Source organism: Nipponia nippon, unplaced genomic scaffold, assembly GCF_047370975.1.
Source record: "Nipponia nippon isolate SJK-2023a ecotype South Korea unplaced genomic scaffold, ASM4737097v1 scaffold_1, whole genome shotgun sequence".
Lineage (NCBI taxonomy): Eukaryota > Metazoa > Chordata > Aves > Pelecaniformes > Threskiornithidae > Nipponia > Nipponia nippon.
Window position 1 is genome coordinate 116,801,252 of NW_028262290.1, and position 26,818 is coordinate 116,828,069.

General features: G+C 38.2%; 1 protein-coding gene across 33 annotated transcripts in view; it reads left to right on the forward strand.

Moving 5' to 3' along the window:
• Positions 1–26,818, forward strand: part of CLASP2 (cytoplasmic linker associated protein 2) — a 155,474-nt gene that overhangs the window by 16,870 nt on the left and 111,786 nt on the right. For 32 of the 33 annotated variants that reach the window (XM_087768310.1, XM_087768331.1, XM_087768312.1 and 29 more), the window contains exons 3-7: positions 10,279–10,382; positions 13,849–13,940; positions 14,270–14,345; positions 15,862–15,959; positions 23,482–23,552. In XM_087768310.1, coding sequence (XP_087624436.1) covers positions 10,279–10,382; positions 13,849–13,940; positions 14,270–14,345; positions 15,862–15,959; positions 23,482–23,552 — 441 coding nt within the window. Of the gene's footprint in view, positions 1–10,278; positions 10,383–13,099; positions 13,118–13,848; positions 13,941–14,269; positions 14,346–15,861; positions 15,960–23,481; positions 23,553–26,818 lie in introns of those variants that run through there. The other variant, XM_087768638.1, reaches the window with a different exon arrangement.

Here is a 26,818-nt window from a genome sequence, read left to right on the forward strand (position 1 = left end):
ATGTCCCTAAGCACCACGTCTTTTAAATACCTCCAGGGATGGGGACTCGACCACTTCCCTGGGCAGCCTGTTCCAGTGCTTGACAACCCTTTCAGTGAAGAAGTTTTTCCTAATATCCAGCCTAAACTTCCCCTGGCGCAGCTTGAGGCCGTTTCCTCTCATCCTATCGCTTGTTACTTGGGAGAAGAGACCGACCCCCACCTTGCTACAGCCTTCTTTCAGGTAGTTGTAGAGAGCAATAAGGTCTCCCCTCAGCCTCCTCTTCTCCAGGCTAAACACCCTCAGCTCCCTCAGCCGTTCCTCATAGGACTCGTTCGCTAGACCTTTCACCAGCCTTGTCCTTCTTTGGACAGGCTCCAGTGTCTCAATGTCTTTTTTGAAGTGAGGGGCCCAAAGCTGAACACAGTACTCGAGGTGCAGCCTCACCAGTGCCGAGTACAGGGGGACGATCACTTCCCTCGTCCTGCTGGCCACACTATTTCTGATCCAAGCCAGGGTGCCATTGGCGTTCTTGGCCACCTGAGCACACTGCTGGCTCATGTTCAGGCGGCTGTCAACCAACACCCCCAGGTCCTTTTCTGCTAGGCAGCTCTCCAGCCATTCCACCTGGTGCTTATCCTTGTTGAACGTCATACAGTTGGCCTTGGCGCATCGATCCAGCCTGTCCAGATCTCTCTCTAGATCCTTCCTACCCTCCAGCAGATTAAAACTCCCGCCCAACTTGGTGTCCTCTGCAAACTTAGTGAGAGCGCACTTGATCCCCTCGTCCAGACCATTGATAAAGATATTAAACAGAACTGAGCCCTGGGGAACACCATTTGTGACTGGCCGCCAGCTGGATCTAACTCCATTCACCACCAGCCATGAGCAGCCAGTTTTTCCAGGAGAATGCTGTGGGAGTACTTTTAGTTTAGGTTTTAGATGCAACGACGTCATTACATCTAGATGATGAAAATTGCTTAGAAGTAGGAAAAAATAAGCTTCCCTCCAAACTTCTACGAAGTTTCCATAGTTATGCATTTGTGAAGAATCAACTATTATATGCAAACTGCCATTTCAGCACTTTTTTTTTTTTGTATCATTGTTATGTCCAGTTAGGTCATTTTTTGGTGTGAACATAGTTAATGAGGTGGGTAATCATGTATTGCAAATTTGCAATTCATACAGGTGATATGAGGAGAAAATAAAGAACATGGTATCAAGCCTGAAAATGTTGGGAAATTTGGAAGCAAAATACTTCAACTAGGTAATGAGGCTCTTATAGCCCCATAGGAAATCTTAGTAGTATTTTATATGGTAGGCATTTACTTTCTTCTGTTTTGGTCAAATAAATGGAGTATATTATTTTTCAAAGACAAGCATAATAGAACTTTTCCAGGCAATTTAATTATTACTTTGAAATATTCAAAATATAGTTAACTTCTCGTTTATTGTACTAAGTTATTGTAGGTACTTGCCTTCTCACTGAAGATCAGGATTGCGCCATGAATGTAGTGAAGGAAGATGTATATGTAAAATACCTACCTACTCTGGTTTTGGTCTTTTTTAAAATACAATAAATCCTATTTTCTAGCTGAGGTTTCACTTCTATAGCTATATTTTTGTCATAAGATACCTGGAACCTTAAATGTATTTTTGTCTTAATAAAGAGTGTTACATTTTGGTGACCCTGAGATGTTTTTATTCATTATTCAGAAATCAGTCAAGGATGGAAATATGACAGCATATTACCCAACTATTACATGGCAAAACATGCTTTTTTTTTTCTGCCTGTTTAATTTCCTGTTCAGTTATGATAGATAGATTTCTTTAAGTGCAGAGAAAAATAACTAATGTGACTGAATATTCACCCCCATAAGCATTACAGGCTTTTTGCTAAGAAGTAAAACCCACAAATTTATTATTATTTCCTTCTTCACAGCTTACACCTATGCTGTAAATTCGATTTGGGCAAAATCAATACAATAGTTGTAGGACAGATGCTTTCCAATATTCTGAAGAGCATGTTAGTGATCTTTGTATTGAAGTATAATGCCTGATAAGAGACTTAATTCAGTTTCCCAGGCAATAATCTAATGTTGCAGTAACTTTCTTCCAAGGTGTTATCCTTTTATGATTAACCACATTGCACGCTCTCTGCAGCTGGCATCAGTGTCCTGGGAACTTGGACACACAAATTTGGAATCTCTGTTTTAGTACTTCCAGTGAAGGTGCTTGAAAATACTTTGCAAGCAATAAATATCAGAGTATGCGTTAGTTCATAAGACTATGTGGCTATATTCTGGAAAAAATAAAGCAGAGTAAGGAGTGTTTGAGTGTTCTATCTTTCAGTATTTAAAACTACTGCTTGTTCTGTGATTAAAAGAGATTACATAAGAGTACATAATTACTCTGTCACAATTTCTTTTCCCAGGTGATGGCATTAATTATTAAAATATTATATATCAGAAATAAAAGAGAATATTAGAATTATGGGCAAATGTGACTGGATAATAGAGTTTCTGAGAAAAGTCTCTACTCATACTTGTAGTTTCATTTGCTAAAAGAAGTGAATGTTATTTTGCTCTCTCGTTATTGTCAGATGAATGGGAAAGAAAAAGTATAATAAAGGTATATGAAATCTGTTTCCATTTTAATGTCGTGTTATATCATGACATTTTTCTACATATGTTGAACTGTCTGTTAGTCTATGATAGAATTATATTGTCATTCACTTTCACGTACAACCTTACAAGATGTTGCAAAATATGTTATCTGCAAATTAAAGGAGAGATACTTGACAGTTAAAAAAGACCAAACACAGATACACGTGTTATATTTATATATGTATGTTTGAATATAGATACACATTTTACGCACAAAAACCCCATATGTAAATGTGTGTATATGTGTAATAGCAGTTTCAAATTCTTCTTACTGTAAAAAGAAACAACTGGGCAAAAATAATTTTGGAAGATAGTTGTAGTGCTGTATACCAAGATGCGAAACCAATTTGAAGTGTTTAAATTCTTTCCCAGGTGGCTTCTAGAAGTGATGGAAGAACCTTTAAATTAGACTCTTCAGAATAATTTAAATGCTCTTTCAAATTTATTGTCATAATTAAGCATGCAAGTATGTTGCCTGATTTATTTTTAAAGCAGTTGTAAGGACTTGCAATGTGCGTTAATTTTTTGAGTGAAATGGGATTAAAAGCATTTGGTACAAGAATTTGGAAATGTTTGTTTGAGTAAGACTGCATTTAGATAAGTGACACCCAAGTTCTTAATTTTTGCTTTTTCTCCTGCTTAATGATTGAAATTTTTGGATGGAAAAGACTTAAATGCGCAGATTAATCAAGATGTGACTCTTCAATAAGTGGTTTTAATGATGTATGGAGAAATGCTTTCCTCAGTACCATGAAAACCAAGAAGTGTTTTAGCAGGAGCTACCATGGATATAAAGCATGTAGAAAAATATTGGATCTTCCAGTTTTAGGGACTGACTTTTATTCTTATTTTTCATTTTTATTAATTTCATTTAAATGTCGAGACTAATAGCATGATCTACTGTAGGATTCCAGATTACAAATGTTTGCAGAACACCCAAACGTAAAACCTGGAATAATTTAGGTTGGAAGGGACGTTCAAAATCATCTGGCTTGTGTCTTTACATAAAGTATGGCCAACCTCAGATGTTAGAGAAAACTTTGAAATTAAATCAAATAATTCAAGAAATTGAATTGCTCAGATAATGTAAAGCAAGCTTTTCTATTTATGTGAGAGAAGTCTTGTCTCAAAGATACCTTATTGCATCTAAATGCAAGTCAGGTGTTTTGTCTGACATTCCCTTCTCATTTTACTGCTTATTGACCTCAGGAAAAGCTGTGTTGGATATGTGTTGTAGGATTAAACAATAAAATGCTGAATATTTCAGACTCTTTTAGAAAAGACTTTTAGAGGAGACTCCAGTATTTGTATTTTTTTCTCCACAGTATATGTTTTGAATTGCTTTTATATTTTCAAATTTAATAAAAAGATGAACTTCCTGCAATATCTCAGAAAATTTTTATGTTTTCTTTGGTTCCCTCTGTAGTTAATGATCATAGCTAATTGTTATAGCTGATTTAAGATGTGACTTTTTTTCATCTTGGTGACAGATTCCCGAAAGCTTTAGTAAAAAAAATAAATGAAAATCTGTGCAGCCTTTATGCAACCTGTTCTTTATGTCCTGGCTGGCTAGCACTGGAATTTATTAGTAGTGGGAATGAGTTTTACCTGAAGTGGTCCACGCTTGAGTGATAGGCTGTGACTTAGAGTACCATCTGCTTGCTGTCTGTGGACATTTCACTGTATGACACCTAGAAATGCATTGACATTAAATAAGAGTAGAGAAATCCTAGCTTTCCTTGGTTAATATTTGGTTCTAATTAATACTAATTCTGTAAAAACCTAGCCTAGACCTAAAAATTTTCAGAAGATGACATGAACATTTGTTGTCTACTTTCTAGTTTTCTCGCTGGTCTAATACACCTCTTGAAACTCTTTGGACTTGGAGAATCTCTTCTCATGTTCCTGAGACGGAGACCCTGATAGATTTATGGATGTATCATATAAAAAAAAGAGGTTGTTTTTCCCCACTGCTGCTGATGAAGAGTATATCTCATTAATCCCATAAATGCTTTTCTTAGTTGGCTCCTGGGGAGACCCAAAGAAGCACACTGATGTCCGAGATGACTTTTGATTAAACTTACTGTAGACTGGACTTTATCTTGAGGAGGGGAGCAGCGAGGCCCTCTCTGAGAGCCTGCTAATGATTCTTTGCTTACAAGTAGTCCTTGGCCACGTGGGTCTGCCAGACCATCCCTGCTGCCGGCCCTGTAGGAGCCTCTGTGGGATTCCTTTCTCTCCTGTGCATCTTACCCAGAAGAACAGAGTGCTCTAATTGCAGAGGCAGCTGTTTCCCTCCCTCCTTTCTAATGGCAGCTGTTTAATGTTGTTGCCTGAGCTGGCAAGGTTTCTGAGAAAACTAGGAAGATATTGCTGCCTTGCTTTAATCTGTTTCTGTCCTCAAAGCCATTTCTTTTAATGTCTGAGACAAGAAGTTAGACTTTTTAGTAACAGATTTTTTGCCGACACTAATGATGTTTCCTTGGTAAAGGTTCTTATTTGCTTAATGCTTTTTTGTAAGTCTTTGCAGTAGAGCAGACATGGACTATCTAAAATTGGTTCATAGAAATGGGTAGGCGTGCGAGGGTATACATAACATGGGCACTTACAAAGAGCAGGTGTAAGTGGTCAAGCGAGAAGGAATAGAGAGGGAACTGCGAGCAATAACACAAACTGAAAAGCTCCATATTTGTGTCATAACAGAAGGAACTCTTGTTAAAGTTTAACAAAAGGAAATTGTTTGTGCTACCTATGGCAGTCTTTGCTGCAGGGGGTCATACAGTTAAGCTGCTCAGGATTTTTAAAAAAATACATTGGGTGCCATTCTAAGCACTGACTTCTGTGATTTACTTGTTTATCATCTTCAGTCCCTGTAGAGGAAGTAAATATTTAATCTCTCAAAGCTGTACTCTGACTCTCCAGGCTGGTTTTGGCTTTAACTCTTGCATCTACTGTCCAGCCAGTGATGATAAAATCATTATGTGAATTTGTATAAAGGAAAATTTATTTAGGTTTACCAAGCCAAGAGAAGGAAGACAAACAATGGAAAAGAAACCGATGGGATACTAAGCTCTGTTAGGGATATAATAGAAAGATAACTGTTACGTAATTAGAAAGGAAAAAGGCATAAATAGCAGCTCAGATGTAAATAGGGCAGTTTGAGGTAGATCTGGTAGAATTAATGTGTGCTATAGAATACTTTTACGAACACTTCTAAGTATTTTCTTCAGTAATCGGAAACTAAAATCGTGATATAACAAAGTAGAAATCTTAACAGGGAAAACTCAGGAGTGGCTGGTAGTGATAGGAAACTTTGACAATATGCTAAAATGTGGTGAAAAGACAAATTGAATGGGTTATAGTGCTTCTTGGATCTGCAAAAAATAACCAGCAACTGCAAAGGGAATCAGTCTCTCCTAAATTTAGTGTAATGCTTCTCTGCATATCAGCAGAAATAAATAAAAGGAAGAAAGTTGTCATATGTTATTAGGTTTTCCAAATCCCTTTGAAATAATTAAAGAAAGTAAGATGGATGAGGTTAATATAAAACAGTAAGAGTGTGTGAATCCATACTGAATGGGACAAATTATATACTTAACTGGGTAACTTGGTGGGAGACTACCACTTTGAATACTGCCTTCATGCATGGTCCTACTTCTTCCTCACCTTCCTTTTAACTCCAGCATCTCTTTGAGATTGTTTAGTTTGCAGGCTGTTGTCAGAAATGACCAAATATGTATTTTTGCACTGCAGCTTAAAGAAGGATGCTAGTTTGATAATGCTGACAAGAAAGCATATAAAACTTAAAGGAAAAGTATCAGCCAAAATGATTGTTCTATTGTATTTGGAATGAAGGTGGGGAAAAAAAAGGCATTGTTATTAGCGATGTGTTTTCTGGTCATCCATTCTTTTGGATGTAGCAGTGCTCTAATCCTCTAAAGCAGAGACTTGATTTTTGGTAAAGGGTGCCCTTGTATTGCAAGTATGACTTCAGCTGTTCCTGGTGGGGATAGAAACCTGCCTAAAGCTGGCCAAGGTAAAAACCTTTTTATAAAATCTTAGTGCACAAGACACCCAGCGGATACTTCCTAAGGTGACAAAACCTCCACAGGCTGTTCCTGTTGGCTCAGTTCCAATGTACCTCTTAGCTCGTGCTTTTGACTGACATGTGTGTATCATCTTGAATGTTTGAGTATGTCCTCAGTTCACCTTGTAAACAGACAGGTACTGGTATAAGGGCTGATATGGGCTGTGAGGAGGCAGCAGTGGTTGGGGTAGGGAGGTGGCAAAGCTGCTGCTTTCTAGTGACAGCACTGGCTTATCCTGATGTAGAGCAAAAGCCTGTGTTGTACTGTCATCTCTGACGCTCAGCTGTAATTGCTGCTTTGGGCTTAGGTGAGGTTTCTTATGAGAACTCAGAGTTTCTTGTGCTCTGTGATTTTGGCTGGGTGGGACTAGAGAGGAGCAGGGAGAGGCCTGGAGGCTTGGAGTGGGAAGAGAGAAAGGCGATCAGCGATGTAGGATGCTGGGATGGACCTGCGTATCTCAAATGGTGTCAGAATTTTTCGGTAGGGGAGATGTGTTTCCCACCCATTTGTAGAAAGGACAGCTAACACAGTTCAGCTATTTTCACTCTAGTTCTCCCTAGATGTGAGTAACATTTGGAGAAAAAGTGATGGAGGCATTAGAAATTCAAATTGAAATATGTTTGGCGGAGTTCCCCTTCTGGTTGAGCATTCTGAACCTTCATCAATAGGCAGCCAACTTCAAATAAATTCCTATTGGAGCTTATTCTGACAGAAATGATGAACTACCAAACTGAAAACCAGCTGGTGGTTGCCAGCATTCAACAGCCTAATTTCATTTGTCTTAGGCGAACCGAATGTATCATGCCTTATATGGGGTCTTACAGAAACTTGAGATTTAGGGGGGAAAAAAGTCAAGCCTGCAGACATGTGGGCCCTTTAACAGCTCCTACAGCAGGTTGTCCCTCTGTCAGAGCTCCACGAGTGACAAAGGCTGGCATGTTCAGTAGCTACACGCCGTGAAATCTGCAGGCTGTGTCATAGCTTAGTTTAACTCGATGACCTCACCTCTGTTCAGCGGCTTCTAGTAGTTGTTCTGTGTGCTTGCCTTAGTGATTTGAAGCGGAGCCCTGGTATCTGCAGCTCCGTCGACTGACTCAGCGTGCTAATTAGTCACAAAGGAGCCGTGTTCCCGCAGGACCGGCACTCGCTGTGTTTCCCTCCCCTGGAACAGCTTCTCAGTGGCTGTGTTTGTTTCCCTCTCCGTAACGCAAGAGTTGCCTTCCGCTACCCAACAGTCAGGTTAACGTAGCAGGCCTCACCGGTAACGTATGCTGCAGGTAGAAGGACAGTATCGAAGTGCTGAAAACAGTAACGAAAAATATTGTTGGGAAGAAAAATGTAATCGGCAAGTATACAAGTGATTGGAAATTTAGGGGAGAGGCCAGCTGCGTACTCCCAAAATTCACTTCTCGAGTTCTGGATGTTTCTTCTGTGTTCACAAAATGGAAAAAAAAAACCCCACCAAACAAAACAAAAACCCCCAACCCAAAACAAAACAAAAAACCCACCCCACACCAACAAAACAACAACCGAAAAAAACCAAACTGAAACAAAAAAACTCCAAACCCTTCTCTTCAAACTGTAAAATGAAGGTAGCTGTAATAATTTATTCAGAGGAGAAAGGGAAGAGAAGATAAATGAAAAATGAGAAAACTTGGTAATGGTAGCTAAAGATGTCGGTGGGATATCCAGAGCCAGTAGAAATAAATATTCAGATAAGGACAGTTAGAAAGTGTTCAGATACAGCAGGAGGGGAAATTCAAACTTCAGCAGCGTATTTGTCCACTAACAATCGTGTTACAGGAAAGGCTGCTGATTGTAATGTAGGAACAGAAGATTGAGGAGACCTCCCGAGTTACCGATTCTGTTCGCTTTCTTTTGCTGGCAACGCTATTGTTCAGTTATTACTATAAAGTCATTAAGTACTGTTAACATTTTTCCAGATCTCCCTTTCAAAAAACAGGGCGATACAGTTATTTCTTCTGCGAGTAGAATAGGGAAATTAATTTTATAGCAGCAGCTGAAAGAGATCAGGCAGCAACTGTAAAATACTCTCAGGTGCTCAGAGGTGTAACACCACATGCAGCAAAAGGTGATTTTAGCTGTTATTGTATCTTTTTTTGTTGGAATATCAGTAAGTTTCCAACAGACTCAAGGTAAACATTATGCTAGTTTTAGAAGTTTGGAATAAACGGCATGGTAATTGCTAATTTAGCCCCAGCTTAACTAGAGTGCAGGAGCAGAAGGATGGGCTGGGTGGATACTGTGGCCTGCATTGAGTAAGTTCTACCTACGTTTCGGGACTGATACTTGCAGCTCTTGGAAAACTGTGGATCGGATCAGAAACAAAAGCTAATGCAGCAGGTTGAGCTGTTGACAGGTAAATGTTGCTGTCGGCACGTGACACTGCTTTTTCTAGGTGGTGTTTCACATGCTTATACTAACTTTAAAAGCACTGTCCCGCGGGAGGTGACACCTCTGCCAATTCCATGTCAGTTGTACTTCCTGAGGGAAGGCGGCGCACCCGGTGTCGTCACTCCTCGTTTTGAAGAACTGGTACCAAAAACACTGGGGGGGAGAATCTCGCACAGCGTGTGTGTAGGCCTCAGCTGGAGGACCAGGAACCAGTACAGCAGGATGTCTTGCATAACGCTGATCTAAGCGTTCATTCAGATAACTTTCCTAAATATCGTAACGTTAATTTGTTTATCAGATGTAATTAGAAACTTCTCTCTGGATAAGCAAATGAAAAGAATTGGGTTGCCCAGAGCGGTGGTAGATGCCCCACCCTTGGAAACATTCAAGGAGAGGCTGGATGGGGCTCTGAGCAACCTGATCGAGTTGTAGATGTCCCTGCCTATTGCAGGGGGGATGAATTAGATGACCTTTAAAGGTCCCTTCCATCCCAAAGCACTCTATGGTTCTATGAATTGGAGAGTCCTTTCATTTTTCACTGAGCTTCTGATTTTTAGGATGTGAAATCATCAGCTATCATGCAATTTTAGTTAAATATTATTTGAGGATGCTTGTTTTAAAGTAGTAACTTTTACTGATACTTTTACTGAAGTAAGGCCAAGTTTCCAGAAGATACACTGTGTGAACAGGAGGATTTAAAACTTTTTAAAATTTTTTGTAATTAAACAGCAAAATCCCAGTGATTTAAAAATAGTCCTTTTTTCTATCCCAGTTCTTTCTCACGCCCCAAGTCCTAGCGTTATTTTTCAGAAAAGCCAGGCATTGAGAAGCTACTAGCATGCTTTTTGCAGATTAAATTGAAGTCATTCATATGGTGTTTAGGACGGGAAGCTTTCTTTTTAGCCTGTTGGAAAATACTATTTTCTTCAATTTCAGTCCAATGCATTTGTTGTTAGTCTTGTAACATACTCAGAAATGCATTTGAGACTTTAAAATATTTTGATCAACTTAATGAGATTTTATTTTTGAATGAGATGTATCTTAAATTTGTTTCAGGAAGTATCCTTAAGGATTAGGAAATCGTCATTGGGTGTTTAACCTTGGTGTTGTTTTTTTTTCCTCTCCTGTAGTTCTGCTGCCTTTGATAGATCGTATGGGAGATGCCAAAGACCAAGTTCGAGAGCAAGCACAGAATCTTATATTGAAATTGATGGACGAAGCAGCACCTCCCATGGTATGATTACTTAATGTAGATTCTGATGTAGGTCTCTAGTGAGCTTATGACTTATGCATGAGCTTGACTTTGAATATGTCACAATGTTATGGCGACTATTAATGGTGTAAATGTTAAAGATATTCTTAATGGATTGACACTGATGCATTGTTCAGCTAAAGATAAAAATCTGGCACGGTGCAATTCTGCAGTTTTTGCATATCATAGCTAAATTCTGAGTAGAGTTTTTCATGTCACGTGGCAGGACTTTGTTAATTAAAGCATGTTTGAAGCAACCTCCTGGGTTTGAGTTTGCATAATGAGAATAAATAAGTTTGTTTAGCTCTGAACCTATTTTAAAATTAGCATTGTACTTGAACACGTAGGAGTAGTCCCACAGCTGAGATGGTGCATTCTAACTTAGAAAATGTGGCTTTCTAGATGTATGACAAACATGCCGTGTGAACCTTTGACAAACTGAGGCGGGGATAAGTTTCCCTCTGCCTTATCATCTTAGGTTGAAGTTTGAGTGAAGCAAACCTTTTTATGGTTCTTAGCACTATGTGGCTTCCAAGTGCTAAATCTTGTATTTCTACTGTGTGAGTCTGCAAAACGTAGGATTGTTTAACAGGATTATATTGTTTGAGCAATGATGTTATTTGGAACTCTGGAGACCCTGGTTGTCAGTAGAAACTGTTATTCGAGTTTTTAATTTCTGAAGAAAATCTGTTTTTGAGTTTTAAGTGCAGAAGTTAAGAGGGAATGTCTTATTTTTTGTGAATGAAAATGAGGTTCTTTTGCATGCTAATTCCTGGCTTTGTTTATTCATAGATACAGGTTTGAATATGTGCAGGGAATGAGATTTTGCAGACTTTATCTGCAGTGAGAAAATTGTTCTCGATTCTTTGTTTGCCTGATAGGAAAAACGGGTAGCATGTTAGGCATCTATGGAAATATTTATCTCCCTTCAAGCATGAGGTATTTTCTCACGTGATTTGGTCATGGATCTGAGTGGTATTCAGGCACCAAATTCTATTACTGTCATCCACAAAGACATGCCTTTACCTTTTCACGAGATCTAGTTTTGATTGTATTCGTTGATAAGAGACATCGCAGCATTTTTTCATGCCTAAGTGCAAGTAGTTCATGAGTGACATGTTCCTGTACCCAAGATGCTCTGAAGTACCTGGCGTGCAGACCTGAAAGTACACCTACTGCTACCGTAACAGCATTTGGATCAATGCACAGCAGAGCATCTTGGCAACGCATTCATTTGAACAATTGCTGATAAAAAACGTGGTGATAGTTGCTTCATGCTAGGCCCTCATCATGGAAGAGTTTTAGATTATGGGTCCATCTTTCAGTTTCTGAAGAGCTGTTAGGTTGTACACTGAGGTGATGGAAGGAAGTTTCCATACCCGTTGGAGGTTACCTGCAGCGTAGGAAAGAATACAAGGTTCGTGAAGTCCAGGGAACAGTATGTGTAAATAAGAGAAGGTATGGCTCTTCTGGTAACTCCCTTATGGTGGGAGAAACCTGGCTTCAGGTGTCTGCTCCCAGGACAGCTTATGTATCATCAAAAATTTGGATGAAAGGCATCCGTCATCCTCACAGCAGGGACCAGAACAGAGAAGCCTTTCCTGTGCCTCCAACACCGAAAGAGTTTTAGGCTCCTTTTGCTGCAGAGAAACATCCCTTTGGAAGAGCTGGGTGGAATCCTTTTTTAGGGATAAGACCTGTAAGTTTCTTCCTGATGAACTCATCTTGCCTATTCTAGTGTGTTGTTGAAGAGTATTTAATTTGTCCTGTTGTCAATTCCCTTTTCTTGTTTTAAATGTGTGTGTTTGGGGTTTTTTTTTGCTTTGTTTTTTATGTGAGAGAACTAGATGTAGCTGGTTACGGGCAGGAAAGCATAAAAATAAGAATATAAGTGGTATAAATGCATGAATGGGATAAAGAGAGGTTGACACCAACTGTTGCTAGCAAGACATGAGAGTTGAAATTTCTAAGCAGCCATTTGAATTTCTCTGTTTAGAAGGATTCAGTTCTTAAAGTAGGGTTAATTTAGTGAAAGACTAAACTTCTCTTCTGCTTTGTTTGTTTCAGTACTCTACAGTTACCTTTCTACCTGTATGTTTGTACACCTAGCGAGGAGATTTCCTTTTCTCGTGTTTGTCTGGGATAGCGGGTTAATCGGAAGGATGTTTTCTTCCGTAAAATCCTGTTCTTTGTTGTTAAGCTGCACAGTTTTGGCAAGCCATATCCTGCTTGCCTAAGGTTTGTTTTCTCTAAATGTAATGAAGTATAAAACAAACAAACAAGAAACCACAGATGGGACAAAATGATCAAGCAAGGCTCTAATTGGAAAATTTTATGTCTGCTATGAAGTGTGCTACCTCATTAATAAAGAGGATGCAGTATTCCCTGCTCTTACGCTGTCTTTGTTGATCAATAGCTGTTTATGAGGGTTTTTTCCGGCAAGCCGATTACATTTGCAATCATTTGTATCTAATACGTTTTAGCAGATCTGTATGGAATCATTACACATTGCGATTGCACCACTTTCGGGGGTAGGAAATGAGGGTGGTGCCCAGGCTGCAAAAACGTGCTGTTGCCAGTGTGCAGCCATCACTAGGCAACGCGCCCCGCGGATGCTGGCTGGCTGGCGGAGGCTGTAATGGCAGCTCTGCAGCTGGGGGAGTTGCAGTTGGAGTCTGTGCATCTGCTCCGAAATACCACCGAGAATCCCAAGTCTCGTAAGCTTCACGTTTACACTTTTCTTACACCGTAACGTACAGCTAGAGAACGGCAAGGAGATGGAAAGGTAAAAAGATAAACTGAGGAGGGGAAGGCTAAAGGCAGGCAGTGAAAAACGAGTGCGCAAGAAGGTAAATGAGGGTTTAGCGAGCCAGAGAATCGCACTACGGGAAGCGGCACCGGCACAAAAGGAGAAGCGAAAGCAGAACAAAAATGGAAGCAAAGGAATTAGAATGAATGGGCAAGAAGTAATTGAAAAATGAAGAAATAAATTTGATGCGAAAGTAGGGGAGAAGTGGACAGCAGGAGTACGGATAAGGATGAGCTAAAATGGATGAGAGGAAATTTTGGCAGGGAAACAATGTGAAGCAAAAAGAATATAGCAACTTCTGCTTGAGTCAGTAGTTTGTAATGTTAATGTTTGTTTTGTGTGTGTTAACTGTAACAATTCTGCATGTTTTTGAGAGCTGTTTCTCAAACAGTAAAAATACTCCGCTAGATTTCTGAAGGATGTTTTTTAGAAATTGTTTTTGGCATAGCAATAATCTGTCTTGTGTTCCATACTGTGTATTTTATAACTTAATTTTATCTGAGAAGTGCCTTTACTTTTCCAGTGGACTTGTCTTCTGTTATTTTTTTGCAACTGTTATCAATGTAATTGTGAAGTCTGGGTAGAATTACATTGTACTGTGTTCCTGGTAACCAGAGACAATTATTTCTGTTTTTATAGTACATTTGGGAACGCCTTGCTGTTGGTTTTAAACACAAGAATTACCGATCCCGAGAAGGAGTGTGTTTGTGTCTTATTGCTACCTTAAACATGTAAGCTTTTTGTTTCTATGGAGATGTAATGGTTCTATCCTTCTTCTGAACGTAATTTTTCTCTGAAACTAACACTTTAGGAAGTCTGATTCAATTAAATTAATAAATGGGAAAAATCAAACAACTTAACTTGTGAGCTTTCTCAAAGAAAGACTAAAGGTATAGTATTTTTGTCTTATTTAAAAGTAGACAAAGGACTAGTGAGAGAGACGGAGCTTGATTGATGTAAGTTTGTATTTTATCATTACTAAGCTAAAAGTTTACTTCTGCATAACATATCTTCTGTTTTTCTGTAAAAAAATATATTTAACTTTTTTTTTTTTTTTTAGTTATGGTGCACAACCATTAATCCTCAGCAAGTTGGTACCACATCTGTGTACAGCATTTGGTGACTCAAATAGTCAGGTACGGATTTCATTACTTAGTGGTGCTTCAACAACTATACTTTGACAGAGGAATGAAAGCAGAATAAATGTAGGCATTTAAGAAAAGCTGATAGGCTTGCTTGTATACAACGGATCATTATTTTCTACCATGAGAAACAATAAACCCATTTTCTTCTGAATCAGTCCATCCATTGGAAGATGAAAGTAGAGTTGCAAAGGCAGCAGTGTTGCAATATACTGGCCCCTTCAGTTTTGTCTTCAGAGGCTGAAACTAGTCATTACTGAAAATTATTGTTTCTTATAGAGCATCTTGAAAGAAAAGGAAAAAAAAAAATATTGACAGAAAGAATTGCCTCCAGAAGGAGTCCCTACATGACACCTGTAATAGTCTGCCAAATTTGCTAAAGATAACATTATCATGTGCAGGACAGGTAATAATTTCCTAAATGGAACCCAAATGGCATTTGAGCACATGCAAGAACGGTAGTTAAAATCAGTTAATTAAGCAAAAACAACTGCAGTGAAAATCAAGATGTAGTTCGTAATGGTGACATCTGAACTTCAGAAAACCGTCAAATGTAAATGGATAAGATCTCTCTTGATTTATCTGAAATTGTATCTGAGAGAAAAGACTAAGAATCCAGTAAGGAAGAAGGTAGCATTGGTAGGAGATAGGGAAATAAACAGGATAGGTCTTTATGCTTATTTTTTTGGTGCAGCAAAGTCCTTGTCTGCTCTGTATAGCATAGCATTGTTCTATTTTAGAGAAAATCTGTTAAGAATTTGTCTTGTTTGTTGATCATTAGTAAAGATGTAGTTCATATCTTGATAGAGCGATTGTGGGTTTAATTCGAACTGTTACAAAGAACAATACTAAAGTCATTCCAGTAATTCTTTATAGAGAATAATGGCATTTACTAACATGCATTTCTGGCAGTTTTTATTGTGATGACTATGGTTTAAATTCTTTAAAGAGGCACTCTCTGTCTGCTTGCTTTAACTGTTCTTTCCCCTTCCTCTGTCTTGTCTTACTCCCTTTCTTGTGCTTATATGATGCCACATAATTCCTGTTGAAGGAAGCAAAGAAAACGCTGATCGCTTTGGCCCACTCTTGTGGGCAGTCAGGTCCTTAGTTTTCCAGAAGGGCCTTGCTGCATGTAGAAATAGATGAAAGCAAGATGAAGTGTCAAGACTGAGTGCAGGGACTAACTTTTGGAAGTATTGCCTACTGTGATAGAATCCTAAATAAAGCACATTTTTTCCACAAATATTATTATGTCAATCCCAGAAATTCCTTCTAGAGCTGTTATTTCTAGGATTTTTCATTTACCATCTGGAGATGCTCTAACTTGGAACAAACACCATCTTGAAAAAACAGTTGTATTTCCTTTCCCTTTCATCCTCACTGTTTCAACTGTTTTGTGAAATGACTTGGCATGCAGGTCGGTAGAAACTGGAAGATTAGTGGGTTGTCAGCAAATGTTGTTTTGTTTTCTGTAACCCTGAAATTAACAATTTAAACTCTGTGTTCACAGGTGAGAGATGCTGCCATACTAGCCGTTGTAGAGGTATATAGACATGTGGGAGAGAAAGTACGAATAGATCTTACGAAGAGAGGAATTCCTCCCGCAAGGTGAGTTAGCTGTTCTCATGTTCTGATCCTGAGCCATTCTGTGTTACTGTTCTTTATCAGAACTCTCAACTCACTAAAAACTTTGTTTTAAAACTATTACAATTTTTATTTTATCTTCTCGTTAGTTTTGCTTCATGATGTTACTAGGTTTCCTGACTTTCTTTTGCTGTTGTCTTTTCTCCTTGGAAGAGGCATACAGGTGTGTGATGAAAAGCAGCCTTACATTCACTAGTTAAAATCCCCAGTTAAAATCCCCTGACTTTAAGAGAAGCTGAGTTGGACAGTAGTGGAAAAATGTTTCAAAATTAAGCAAATATATACTGAGTGCAGTGGGGAAATAATTAGAAAATACTTGAATATATACATCTTGTTCCTTATTCTAGACTTGCTGTTTAGTCTCAATGTAGAAGAGTCTCAACTGAAGCACTTAAATCACTACTTTTCATGTATTGTGCACATGTGAGAGAGAAAAAGCGTGTGTGTACATATGTAAGTGGGCAATGAAAGTACGGCAAATCAACAAGCTCCTAGTTTCTTCAAGAGAGTTATAATGGAAAAATTGTCCTCCCTTGCTTCTTGCTAATTAACATCAGACCAATCCTTTCCACTCTGAATGTTTGCTTATGGGCTACAGTTAGATGAGAGAGAGGTGCTGTTCAAAATAACTACTTCCCAATTCTGAAGTTGCAATTCTGGGGTTTAGTGAGAAAGGTGTTTTCAAAAGGAGTGTTCGTTGGCCTAACTGTTACACATGCCATCACAGGACACGGGATGTTTCTTGCAAAAGGTGCAAGGATGTTTTGAAAATGCGTACTTCATCGGTCCTTTCTCTTTCTGAAAAGCAATTCCAGTCTTTAAAGGCTGGTCTGTGTTGTGCGTAGATTAGTTTATATGAAATAAAAGTAGCCATTGTTTTGTTGCTACCTTGGTAAGGATTTGTTTAATTAAAAAAGCTACACACAGCTTGAAATTGTACTTAGTGGGAAAGACTGTTTATACAATAAAATCTTTCAAATTCCTTATTAAAACAATTTACACTTCTTAAAATGTGTTAACCCCTTGTCAATTAACATACCACTTTACTCTGAGTCTTCATCTCACTTCTTGATTTTGATAAAGCTGAATGTATCTACTACATGGTGTCAGAGAATATCAGAATGGATACTGTGCCTCATCAGACCCTTCTAAAAAACTATTAGCCCTAGTTTTTAATGATGATTTGTAGGGTATCAAAATATCATAGGAGAATGGTGTTGAATTTATTGTTTCACGTTCCAGGCAGAGTTCAGCCTGTTTGGACAAAAGCTTACCCTGCCTAGGGGAATGCGAAGTGGTATGCATTCTCTTCTATTTAATGGCTGTCACAATTTTAGACTATTAAGAGATTATATGGTTACCACAGAAGTTTAAACTTTAATAATTATTACAATTCCAAAAATTGAGTTTCATAGCAGATAATTGGAACGTACCAGAGAAGATCTTTCTTGCATTAAGATAGGGTTTTGGACATCATCTGGAACAGAGAATAAGAGCAAAAGAGTGCAAATGGTAACAGCCTTTGTTGGTACTCTGAATGTTGGGTCTGACCATAAGTTTCAGTGCAGCACTCATCCTGTTCACATTTTCATGTGATACAAACGGAGTAAATCTTGGGATCCAAATAGGATTAAACACCATAGGAGCTTTGTATCCTCAGGGCAATCGACAGCTCCTAATTTAGTTGCAGTGGGTGCCAAATTGTTATTTCTACTGTCTGCATCAGTTGAATACAAAATTCCCCCTGATCTGAAAGCAAGCATCGTTGTACCATTTGCATTTACATAAAGAAGCAAGGCTCTACTTGGTGCATGTTAAACAGGTTGTTGCCACTGAATCTCAACAGTTTTGCACCTGACAGTCAAGGCTAGTATAAAATAATATGAGCTGAGTCTCAGTGCTGTGTCCTCCACAGTAGTTTTCAAGTTGGGATAAAGGGAGAAGTTATGATTTCCTTGAGTTGAGCATGAGGCTGCTATTCTCTGTCCCATCCGTTGCTGACAGAAAGCAGAGTTCCTGTAGTCTCTTCTTACTCCTTCACACAAGTCACAAGACGGTTGACAAAGCTCAGGAAAGACAGATTAGCTCTATAGTAGCTCAGACTGTTGTTCCTTCAGAGGCAGACGTTTCTTCCCCAGTGCCTGTCAGAAGTTTTCCCTTCACGTAGATGCATTAAAATTTTCATGTGGTTTTGCAGGAGCTATGATCCGTGGAAAAAAACCTTTGATGTAGAGTATAATTTTATCATTGTTTTGAGGGGAATCTGTGTTCATATTTGTGCGTCTGGGTAGGTTTTAAGGGTTTTAAGTATTATGGATAATCTGTGGTTCAGACACAGCTGCTTTCAGTTGTTGAGTTCAGCCTTAAAGAATCACACTGCAGCTCCTTCACTGTATGACAGTGCATTAAAAATTGTGTGTAAACATAAATATTAGCAGAAAACCCCATTACTTCAGTATTTGGTGCACACGTGGTTTCATAGAATGCAGGCTTGTTTGGTTTACATAACAAATTACACATTAGAGATCTGTGTCTTGCTGCTTGAATGCACTCTGCCCTAAAGCACTGAAAACAAGAGCTCTTGTCTGCTGAAAGGAAGGCAGGAAAGTTAATTAAACATTGTTTTGAGAAATTGTTCAACTTCCTTAAGTATGCAAATGATATATACAGGTTGTGTCTATATAAAGCCAAATGTAGTTAGTAATTTAATAATAGTAGGCTTAAAAGGTTTAGTAATCTGCACCTGGTAGGTTTGCCTTTGTGGAAAATACTGGATTTTCTAGAGAAGGTTATTGGACCTGTTGGAGTCTAGGTAGTCAATAAAGGAAGACTGGATCTTACTTTTGTAGTTCAACTCTACTTGCTACTACTGTATTTTTCTTCAATGCATTTTTATTCTTTACAGAGATTGATTTGTGAGTTTGCTTATAAATAAAATCAGTGAGTTCCTGCTTCTATTTGTCATTTTTCAACTTACAAATCTCAGAATAATATTGTGCTTTTTGCCTGAAGCACATTCCTTTTTCCGAAAAACCAGTATCAAGTCAGTGGTTGGAAATTTGGATGTTTTCCCTTTTGTTAAAGTTGCTGCCAAAGAGGTTTGACAGTCTTTGGTATCGGACCTGTAAGTATTAGTGTTAATACATTTGTGAATACTGAAAGTGGATGTTATATTTCTTGTTTTGTGAGCCAAGAATAGTGAACAGGTTTTGTTCTATATGGGCCAAATTGAATTTGTTACAGTATGGAATCTGTGTGGCTGATCTTCCCTGAATGGAAATAGTATATGTGGCTCTGGATAGCAGTTGCTTAGTCTGCGTGTTAAAAGCTTTTTAAGATCTTTCAGGAAGTCATCTGACAACTTATCCCACTGTTACTTGACAAACATAAATGTATAAAACCAGCTATTTGTTTAGTTCTTAACGTCTAGGGCCACAACTTCGTATACTGAAATGGTAAAGCATTTTGCAGTATGCATTTCTGAATACCGCATTTTATGTCATATGAACATTCTACTTATCTGTCTAGTTTATGTTGTAGATGAGGTCCATCTGTGTGTCCAGATGTGGACACGTCTCTGCAAGATCCTTTTTTTTTTTTTTTTTTTTTTTGAAGGGGGAAGTAAGGGGAAATAAGTGCAAGGTTTTATATGGGCCGTTTCCTGCTTTAGACTCACTTTGGACATGAAAAACAGCCTCGTTACCACCCTTTCTTATTCTTTATCCTCCTGCTATTGACAGGGGAGTGGTGCTTTTTTGCCTCTTCGTCACAAGGTCCAGACTTTCAGGTGTCCCTCTCTGCCTGTCATGCAAACAGTTGAGCTCCATCAAGCATGGTTGTAAATAACAGCTTTTCAGTCTAGAAGTATGGTGCATGTTCTTTGCTAGCATCTGCTTTTCCATGTATGTGCATGGCGGCTCATGCTGTGTCTTAGAAGGGTACGTATTCCTCTCATTGAATGTAATCACCATAAGATTTTAATCCTGTGGTAGAGACCTGTCACCTGTGGTAGGAGAGGGTTTAGCAGGTTGCCAGGAGCCCCCATTTAAAGTGCTACAACCTCATATATTCATTTATTCATTCATTCACTGAGACAGCAACAATCATCCAGCCCATGCAGAAGTGGCCTGCGGTCCTGAACATGTGTTTTTCGTCAATGGGGATTTTTCCTTCCATTTGTGAAGTTGCAGACCTGTCTGTGCCTTTCTGGAGACAGAAGATATTATTTCTATTTACCAGTGACATAGTATTTCTATTGACTGATGACTTCACTGACTGATTATGCATGTCATATCCAGACTTGGGCCTGCAGATATGAGATAAAGGAGTAATAATGCTGCTCTTCTCAAGGAATGTTCCTCATTGCTGATGATGGTGAAACCAGTCTTCACCCAGCCCTCTAAACTTTCTTGGATTTCTCTTGGCCAGGCTCTCTTTTGCCAGGAGGTGAACTCCTGTAAACGTTCTTAAATTGATGGTGGTTGCAATAATTTTAGAGACCGTAGCCTATACTGCCTTGCTGCCTGTGTGAAGAAATACACAAGAGAAGATGGTAGCATGAAGAGCTGGGTGGGAGGAGAGGGAAGAAGACACTTGTTGTGAGAGTCTTTGCAAAGTAGTAGTTACAGTTCCTGTAAGCGGTACGAAAGAAAGGGTTGGATTTACAGTAGTGCTTGACCATTTTGTCAGCTGTGTTTTACTGGATTTTTTTTTTTTGTGTAATTATGACAAAAGACTATAGAGTGTGCCTCTGGTCCTAAAAACGTGCTTTGAAAGCTCTAGGAGCAGCAGTACTGTGTTGTTCTCCAGCCTGCACCACTGACTACATAGCATCCAGTGATGACAAACACATTTTTGAGTGTTCATAGTCAGTACTTTATCAGATATTCTGTGAGAGGCAACGTGTGTATTATTATAATGTGTTTATAAGGAAGCATTTCATCTTTCTCTTCTGTTTAAAACGCTCAGGAAAGCATTTTTGGAAACTAAGTTCAAAAGAGCAGGAAATATTTTTTTTTCTTTTGAATTCTCTAAAATATGTGTGCCAAATGCATAACATCAGCCTAACAGGATATAAAAATTAAAGCGAAATTTTAAAGGAAATCTGCTAATCTCTCTAGTCTTCATGTTCAGTTTCTCTCAGGATAACAGTTTCGGCCTTTCAGATGTAGTGTTAAGTCCTCATTAACTAGGCAGACTGTTAATGCGGTGTTTAGTATGGAATCCAGCAGGTTTGAGGGGAACTCACAGTCACTGGTACACAGTAAAAACAGTAGCTATGGTACAGACGAAGCAAACGCGTTAACTTCCTTTTGTGAAAGCAAGATGGCATAATGCATGACTGTGTATTGATTCTTGTGTGAACTTTTCACTTTGTACGTTTGAGAGCACGTAGCATGTTAATGGGATTCCATGTGTCATTAGTAAACGCTAGTACCCGAAAAGTATTTCATGTAATAACCGTAGTTTTACTTTTTCAAGTCTAAGCGCAAAAAAAAACAAACAAACCCTGTTTTGGTATAAATTGCCTTTGGTTTACAAATTGACCTTTTCATTAAAAGACTGAGGTTTAATATTAAAGCAGTGTAGTCTGTGAATTGCTGCCATTTCAGGCATTTTGCTGTGGCTGCAGTGGTTGTAAACGCAATGATGGCGCAAAAGGGAGAGGATAATAGGTTCCAGAGAGAAGGCTGACAAGTACGTTAGGGGAAGATTAGGCAAACTACTACTGAGCTACATATAGTTTTGAGATGAGGTGGTAGAATAACTGCTGGTTTGTGTTACAGGTTATTAGCTGATGTGATTAAGGGGGTTTTTGGTTTTGTTTTTTTTAGATGCTTGCAGTAGGGTAGGCCTTTTTGTGGAATTCTCAGCTAAATCCGGATAGTTCTTGTTGTGGGCCTGTTAAGTCCAGGACAAATTTGCTCTGTAGCAGATTGCTTTGAAGTATTTAGAAAGTGAAAATAACGCGTTGTGAGAGTCCTCAAACAGTGGAAAGAGCGGGGAAAGGCTCAGGCTTTTTGTACTGATGTCTCGCTGCATTTCATGATTTTATCACCTTCTTCATTATTAGATAAATGAGGTACCAGTGAATGAAAGGGGTATGCAGTGTGTCAGAGAAGGCAGACTGTGCATGCGAGAGTGCACAGCCTCTCTACACGGATCATTGAGTAAAAGTGGTGTGTGCATAAGGAAATGTTGAAGTTAAATCTTTGTGCGTCCTTGACTTTGCTCCTTTATGTATTGTGAAAATTTTCATGCCCAAGCCCTGTTCTTATGCATTTTTCTTGGTTTGTCTTAAAACAGTTTGGACTGTGAGTTGTAAAAACAGCCTTTCAGTATTTGCTCTTTTAGCAAATTTTGAATAGGGTAATACAGTCTTTAGTACTGGTAATGTAGCTGAACTGTACCTGTTTGGAGAGTTGCAGATTATCATGTGATTTGTAGTTCATAACTCTGGGCATTTAAGGCCAGGACTCAGTCCTGCTAGTCTTGTAGCTAAAAATTCATGTGCATGTTAGATATTACCGTATTCCGAGTAGTCTAAAATGCAGAAAAGTCTTTGGAGAAATGTAAGAAAATGTTCTCAATTGTTTGCAGCTGAACAGTGTATTGTGTCAGTACAAACCCATCACTAGTGTGTGGGTCACGTATTTTTCTGTGAGATACTTCCACTGCTTTTATTGAGTTTTCTGCAGAAGTGATGAGAAATGGCTGTTCAAGTGTTTTGCCAGCTTTCTGGCTTGAATAGCATTTTCTACCTTGTGGGACTAGATTGCAAATAGAGGGTTTTTTTGCATGGTGTGGTGTTTGTGGGGTTTTCTTGTTTGGTTGTTTTTTTTTTTTATATATATATATATTTACATGTAGCTAAGCACTTGCAGTGTGTTCTATTGTGAGAGTTTAAATCAGTGGTATGCCTGTTGAACATAACTAAAGTAGGTTTAGAAAACAGTATTTCCTTTTTTTTTTTTTTTCCTGTGGAAGTGCTAACTACTACAAAAGTATTTTTGTAACAAAACTGAGGAAATTTTGAGGAACAAACATTTTGAGGAAAACTAGTAATTGTCTCAGAACAAATTAAATAGTAATCCCTATTTTTTTTCCCACATGGACATTCCATAGTTCAAATTGTTGCCTTTTAGTGTTGTGTATAAACAGAGTAATACCACAGTCATCTGAACCCAATATATACTATTACTGAACCTGAACTGTAGAATTTTAGTTATTTTTAATCATGCTAATAACGATGCTCAGTTCTGTTCTTTGCTAAGTTGACTTAGTTTCCTGGGCATTTGTGTGAAGATGCTCAACTAAAGAGCTAAAGAACTAAAGTCCTTTGGAAATTGTTTCTAGATACTCTTAATCTCTTGTATATTCTGTATTACTGCTTTATATATGATGATAATGTAATAATTTCTGTTTTTACCAGTAACCTGGGGGAATTTCAGAGATGTAAAAATGTTGTTGTTGTTGTTCTTTACAGGTTGCAAACAATCTTTGCAAAATTTGATGAAGTAAGAAACTCTGGAAATATGATTTTAAGTAGCATCAGTGGTGAGTATGAGACATCATATATTTATAATCAGCTTTAGATTAATACAAGATAAATGCTTAATGCTAGCATTATCAATGTGAGATGGATGACTAGAAACACATGGAAGTACTAAGAAAATGAGACATTTGGTGAAACAAACTTATACTGTGTTACTGAAAGTATTTTCTGGACTGCAGTCAGAATACGGTTGGGAAAGGTGTTGAAACTGCATGGAAACAAGCACTGAGTCTTTAACAAGTTACATGTGTGCTCAGTAGAGGATACAAGAATCCTGCAAAGTATTCATGCATGGGGGGGGGGGGGGAGGGGGTGGTGGATAAAATCGAATGAACCTTTATCCTATCTTACAGTATGTTTCTAAAAGAAAACGATAATTTAGCAATGAATGTGATTTCTTCTCAGTTAAAATGATGAATAATGATTATAATATATGAAGTTTCAAATTACAGAAATAGGTTATCACAGCATTCAAAGACACTTAAATGTTGAAGTTAAGACTTTGTCTTTACTGTACTGAATTTGAGCTCTTTATTTTTTGGTGTATTTCATGAAAAGAAAACTGTTGTGCAGAGAATCCTTGTTGCTCCCTACTGCATCCTTGATATAGTATTTTATAGTATAAAAGAGTAAAACCATAACTTCCTTACTTAAAACTAATTTAGAAAAAAAACCCGTTACATAGCAGCACAACAAGGGAGGTCTTGTGGCAGTGGTTTTAATATAGTTGGTTTTGAAAGCTTCATTGTCTGTCTTCTGCAAGGAATCAGTAGATTTTTTTTTTTTATAGGAGAGGGTTCTCTGATGTTCATTTTCCTTTCAAAGCAAGTATGCTGACTGAAAAGGAGGCTCTGCTAGATCTAAAAGGTGTAACTATGCAAGAGTAGAAATATTTTGGGGAATGCATATGATTTGTTAATGTACTCAAATATACCTTTTCATTTTAAATATTCTCGCCCTTTTCTTGTTAGTGTGAAAACAGAAGAGACTGTAGGTTCAAAGGAATGTGTTTTTACAACCTTTTCTTTGAGGTAGTAAGAGTTTCTATGCTGCATTCTGCTTTGAAATAAAACTTTGCTATTCTTGAAGACTTAAAAGAATACATGAATAGATTTGGAAGGATTAATATTAAAAAACCCAAAAGAAAACATACTAATTTAGGGGAAAAATGTTTTACATAAATGTTACGTTAGATTGTAAGTTGACTCAATGTGGAAGGGTAAACCATTATCTTTTGCATTTAAAGTTAATACTGCTGCATAGGTTTGAGAGGTTCAAAGATGCATTTTACATGTGTTTGTTTTCTGTTGGTAGTTCTCAGGAGAATGGAGAAAGTTGTATGAGGGAATATAAATGCATTGAAATAATTTAAATAGATATGAAAATGTATATACAACATTGCTGGAGTAGTTTACATAGCACTTCTGAGTTTTTTGTCTCTATTTTAAGAGAGTTGATTGTTTATTTTTCTTCAAGCTGTTTTTATCTCATCTGTAAAATGCAGATATTAATGCTGATCTACAGCAGCATAAACCATTTATTTTGTCTTGTAGGTGGCAATTTCTATGCAAAAGTTACTATGATTCTGTTTTGGTACCATAGAGAGAGAATCCCTCTAATACATTGGTTTCAGTATTTTGCTTGAACCTAGTTTATCTCTTGCATCCATCTAAACAATGTTTGAATGTTTTTGAGAAGATACTCTTCCATTGTTAGAGCTTTATCTTGGCTTTGTCCTTCATTATTCTCTGAAGGACAGTTTGTATTTACTGCTTGCATGTGTAGACTGAAAGTTGCTGTTGAATTCCTGTAGCCTTGTTACTAACTTTTCTTTTAGGAGCTTTATCAAACGTCTCTGGACAAAGGCCAGATTTTAATGTCTAAATACATCTGTTAGTGTTGAGGATTTTTTTTAGTGCTTTGGATATTTTGGAGTAGGATTTGGGAAGGTAGGGGGGAATAGGGTTGTGTTTCAAAGAGAGGGGTGAAGGGGCAAAAAACTGTTCAACAGACTTTAATGAGACTGGCACAGCTCTCTAGTGGAGCTTTTTACCAGCAAAAGTGAATGGCTTTTTGCCAGATTGAGTTACTTTCCCAAATAAGCTAACTGTATTGATGGGGGTTCTCTTCAGCATGTGACGGATAGGAAAGGGCTTGCCAGTACAACTGTGGAAAGCGTCAGCTTCTTCATAGTCCTGAGTGACACTGCTGCGGTAGTAAATCTTTGTTGTGTTGACCTAGTTTCTGAGAATCCAGAGGTGTGACTTTAGTATCGTTTGGTAAAAGAATCCTATGCCAGTTGTTCAGTCTCTTTATTCAGCATGTACTTGGGGGGGGCGGGGGGGGAGAAAACCCTCAAAGGTTGACGTTTTAAACAATCTGAATACAAGAATGATTTCCGTAGTATTTTAATAATCAAAACAAACATATTTTTTAAAAAGTTTGTACTAACATGATTAAACATGTGACAGATTTTAAAAACGTTGTATTGGTATGCTTATATATATATATATCTATATATCTGTGGGAGAAATACAGGGAGGGGAGGAAAAGATATTGTACCTCAGTCTTATGCATGCTGGTAGATTTAATATCTTGCTATCCCTGTGACTGTGTTAGAGTGGACCTAGCGTGAACAGTCCCTTTAGTCTTGTGTTACCATTTTCCTTTATTGAATCCAGTCCCTGATGAAACTGTAAAGAGGAGGAGGGCAACGAGTAACTGTTAGAGACTGACAGATCCTCTTGGAGGGTGGATGAGGTGAAAAGCATACTGAAACAAGTATGGATGGAATAATTGGGGCAGGATATGTAGCAAGGAGTTTCAGAAGCCAACAGATGAGAAGGCACCGTGTCTAACAAGGGGACTGGGCAAGAGTCTTAGTGCTTTTGCTTGATGAGGGCGACTTACCGCCTTAAATACTATCGCACTGCAAGTGCCTCTCCAACTGACCTTTGATTCTTTTTTTTTTCAAATTGTTTTTCCCCCATTCCCCCATCTTCCCTTGCCCCCTGCAGTGGGCAGTAAAAACAGACTTCTTCACTTCTTTAATGTGAATTATGTGAATGAATTAGCTGCTGTGAAAACCTTACGGTTTGTTTACATTCATAATGACGTTGCATGTTAAGACAATCATGTCAGGATGTTTGCTTGTTAAGCAAAATCTTACGTGTGCTGCTAGTTTTGCCCTTTCACTCCACCAGAAATATGTGTATCCCTGCAAACTGGAGAAGGTTCTTTAAAGCACCTCCCCATTTTTCAGCAAATG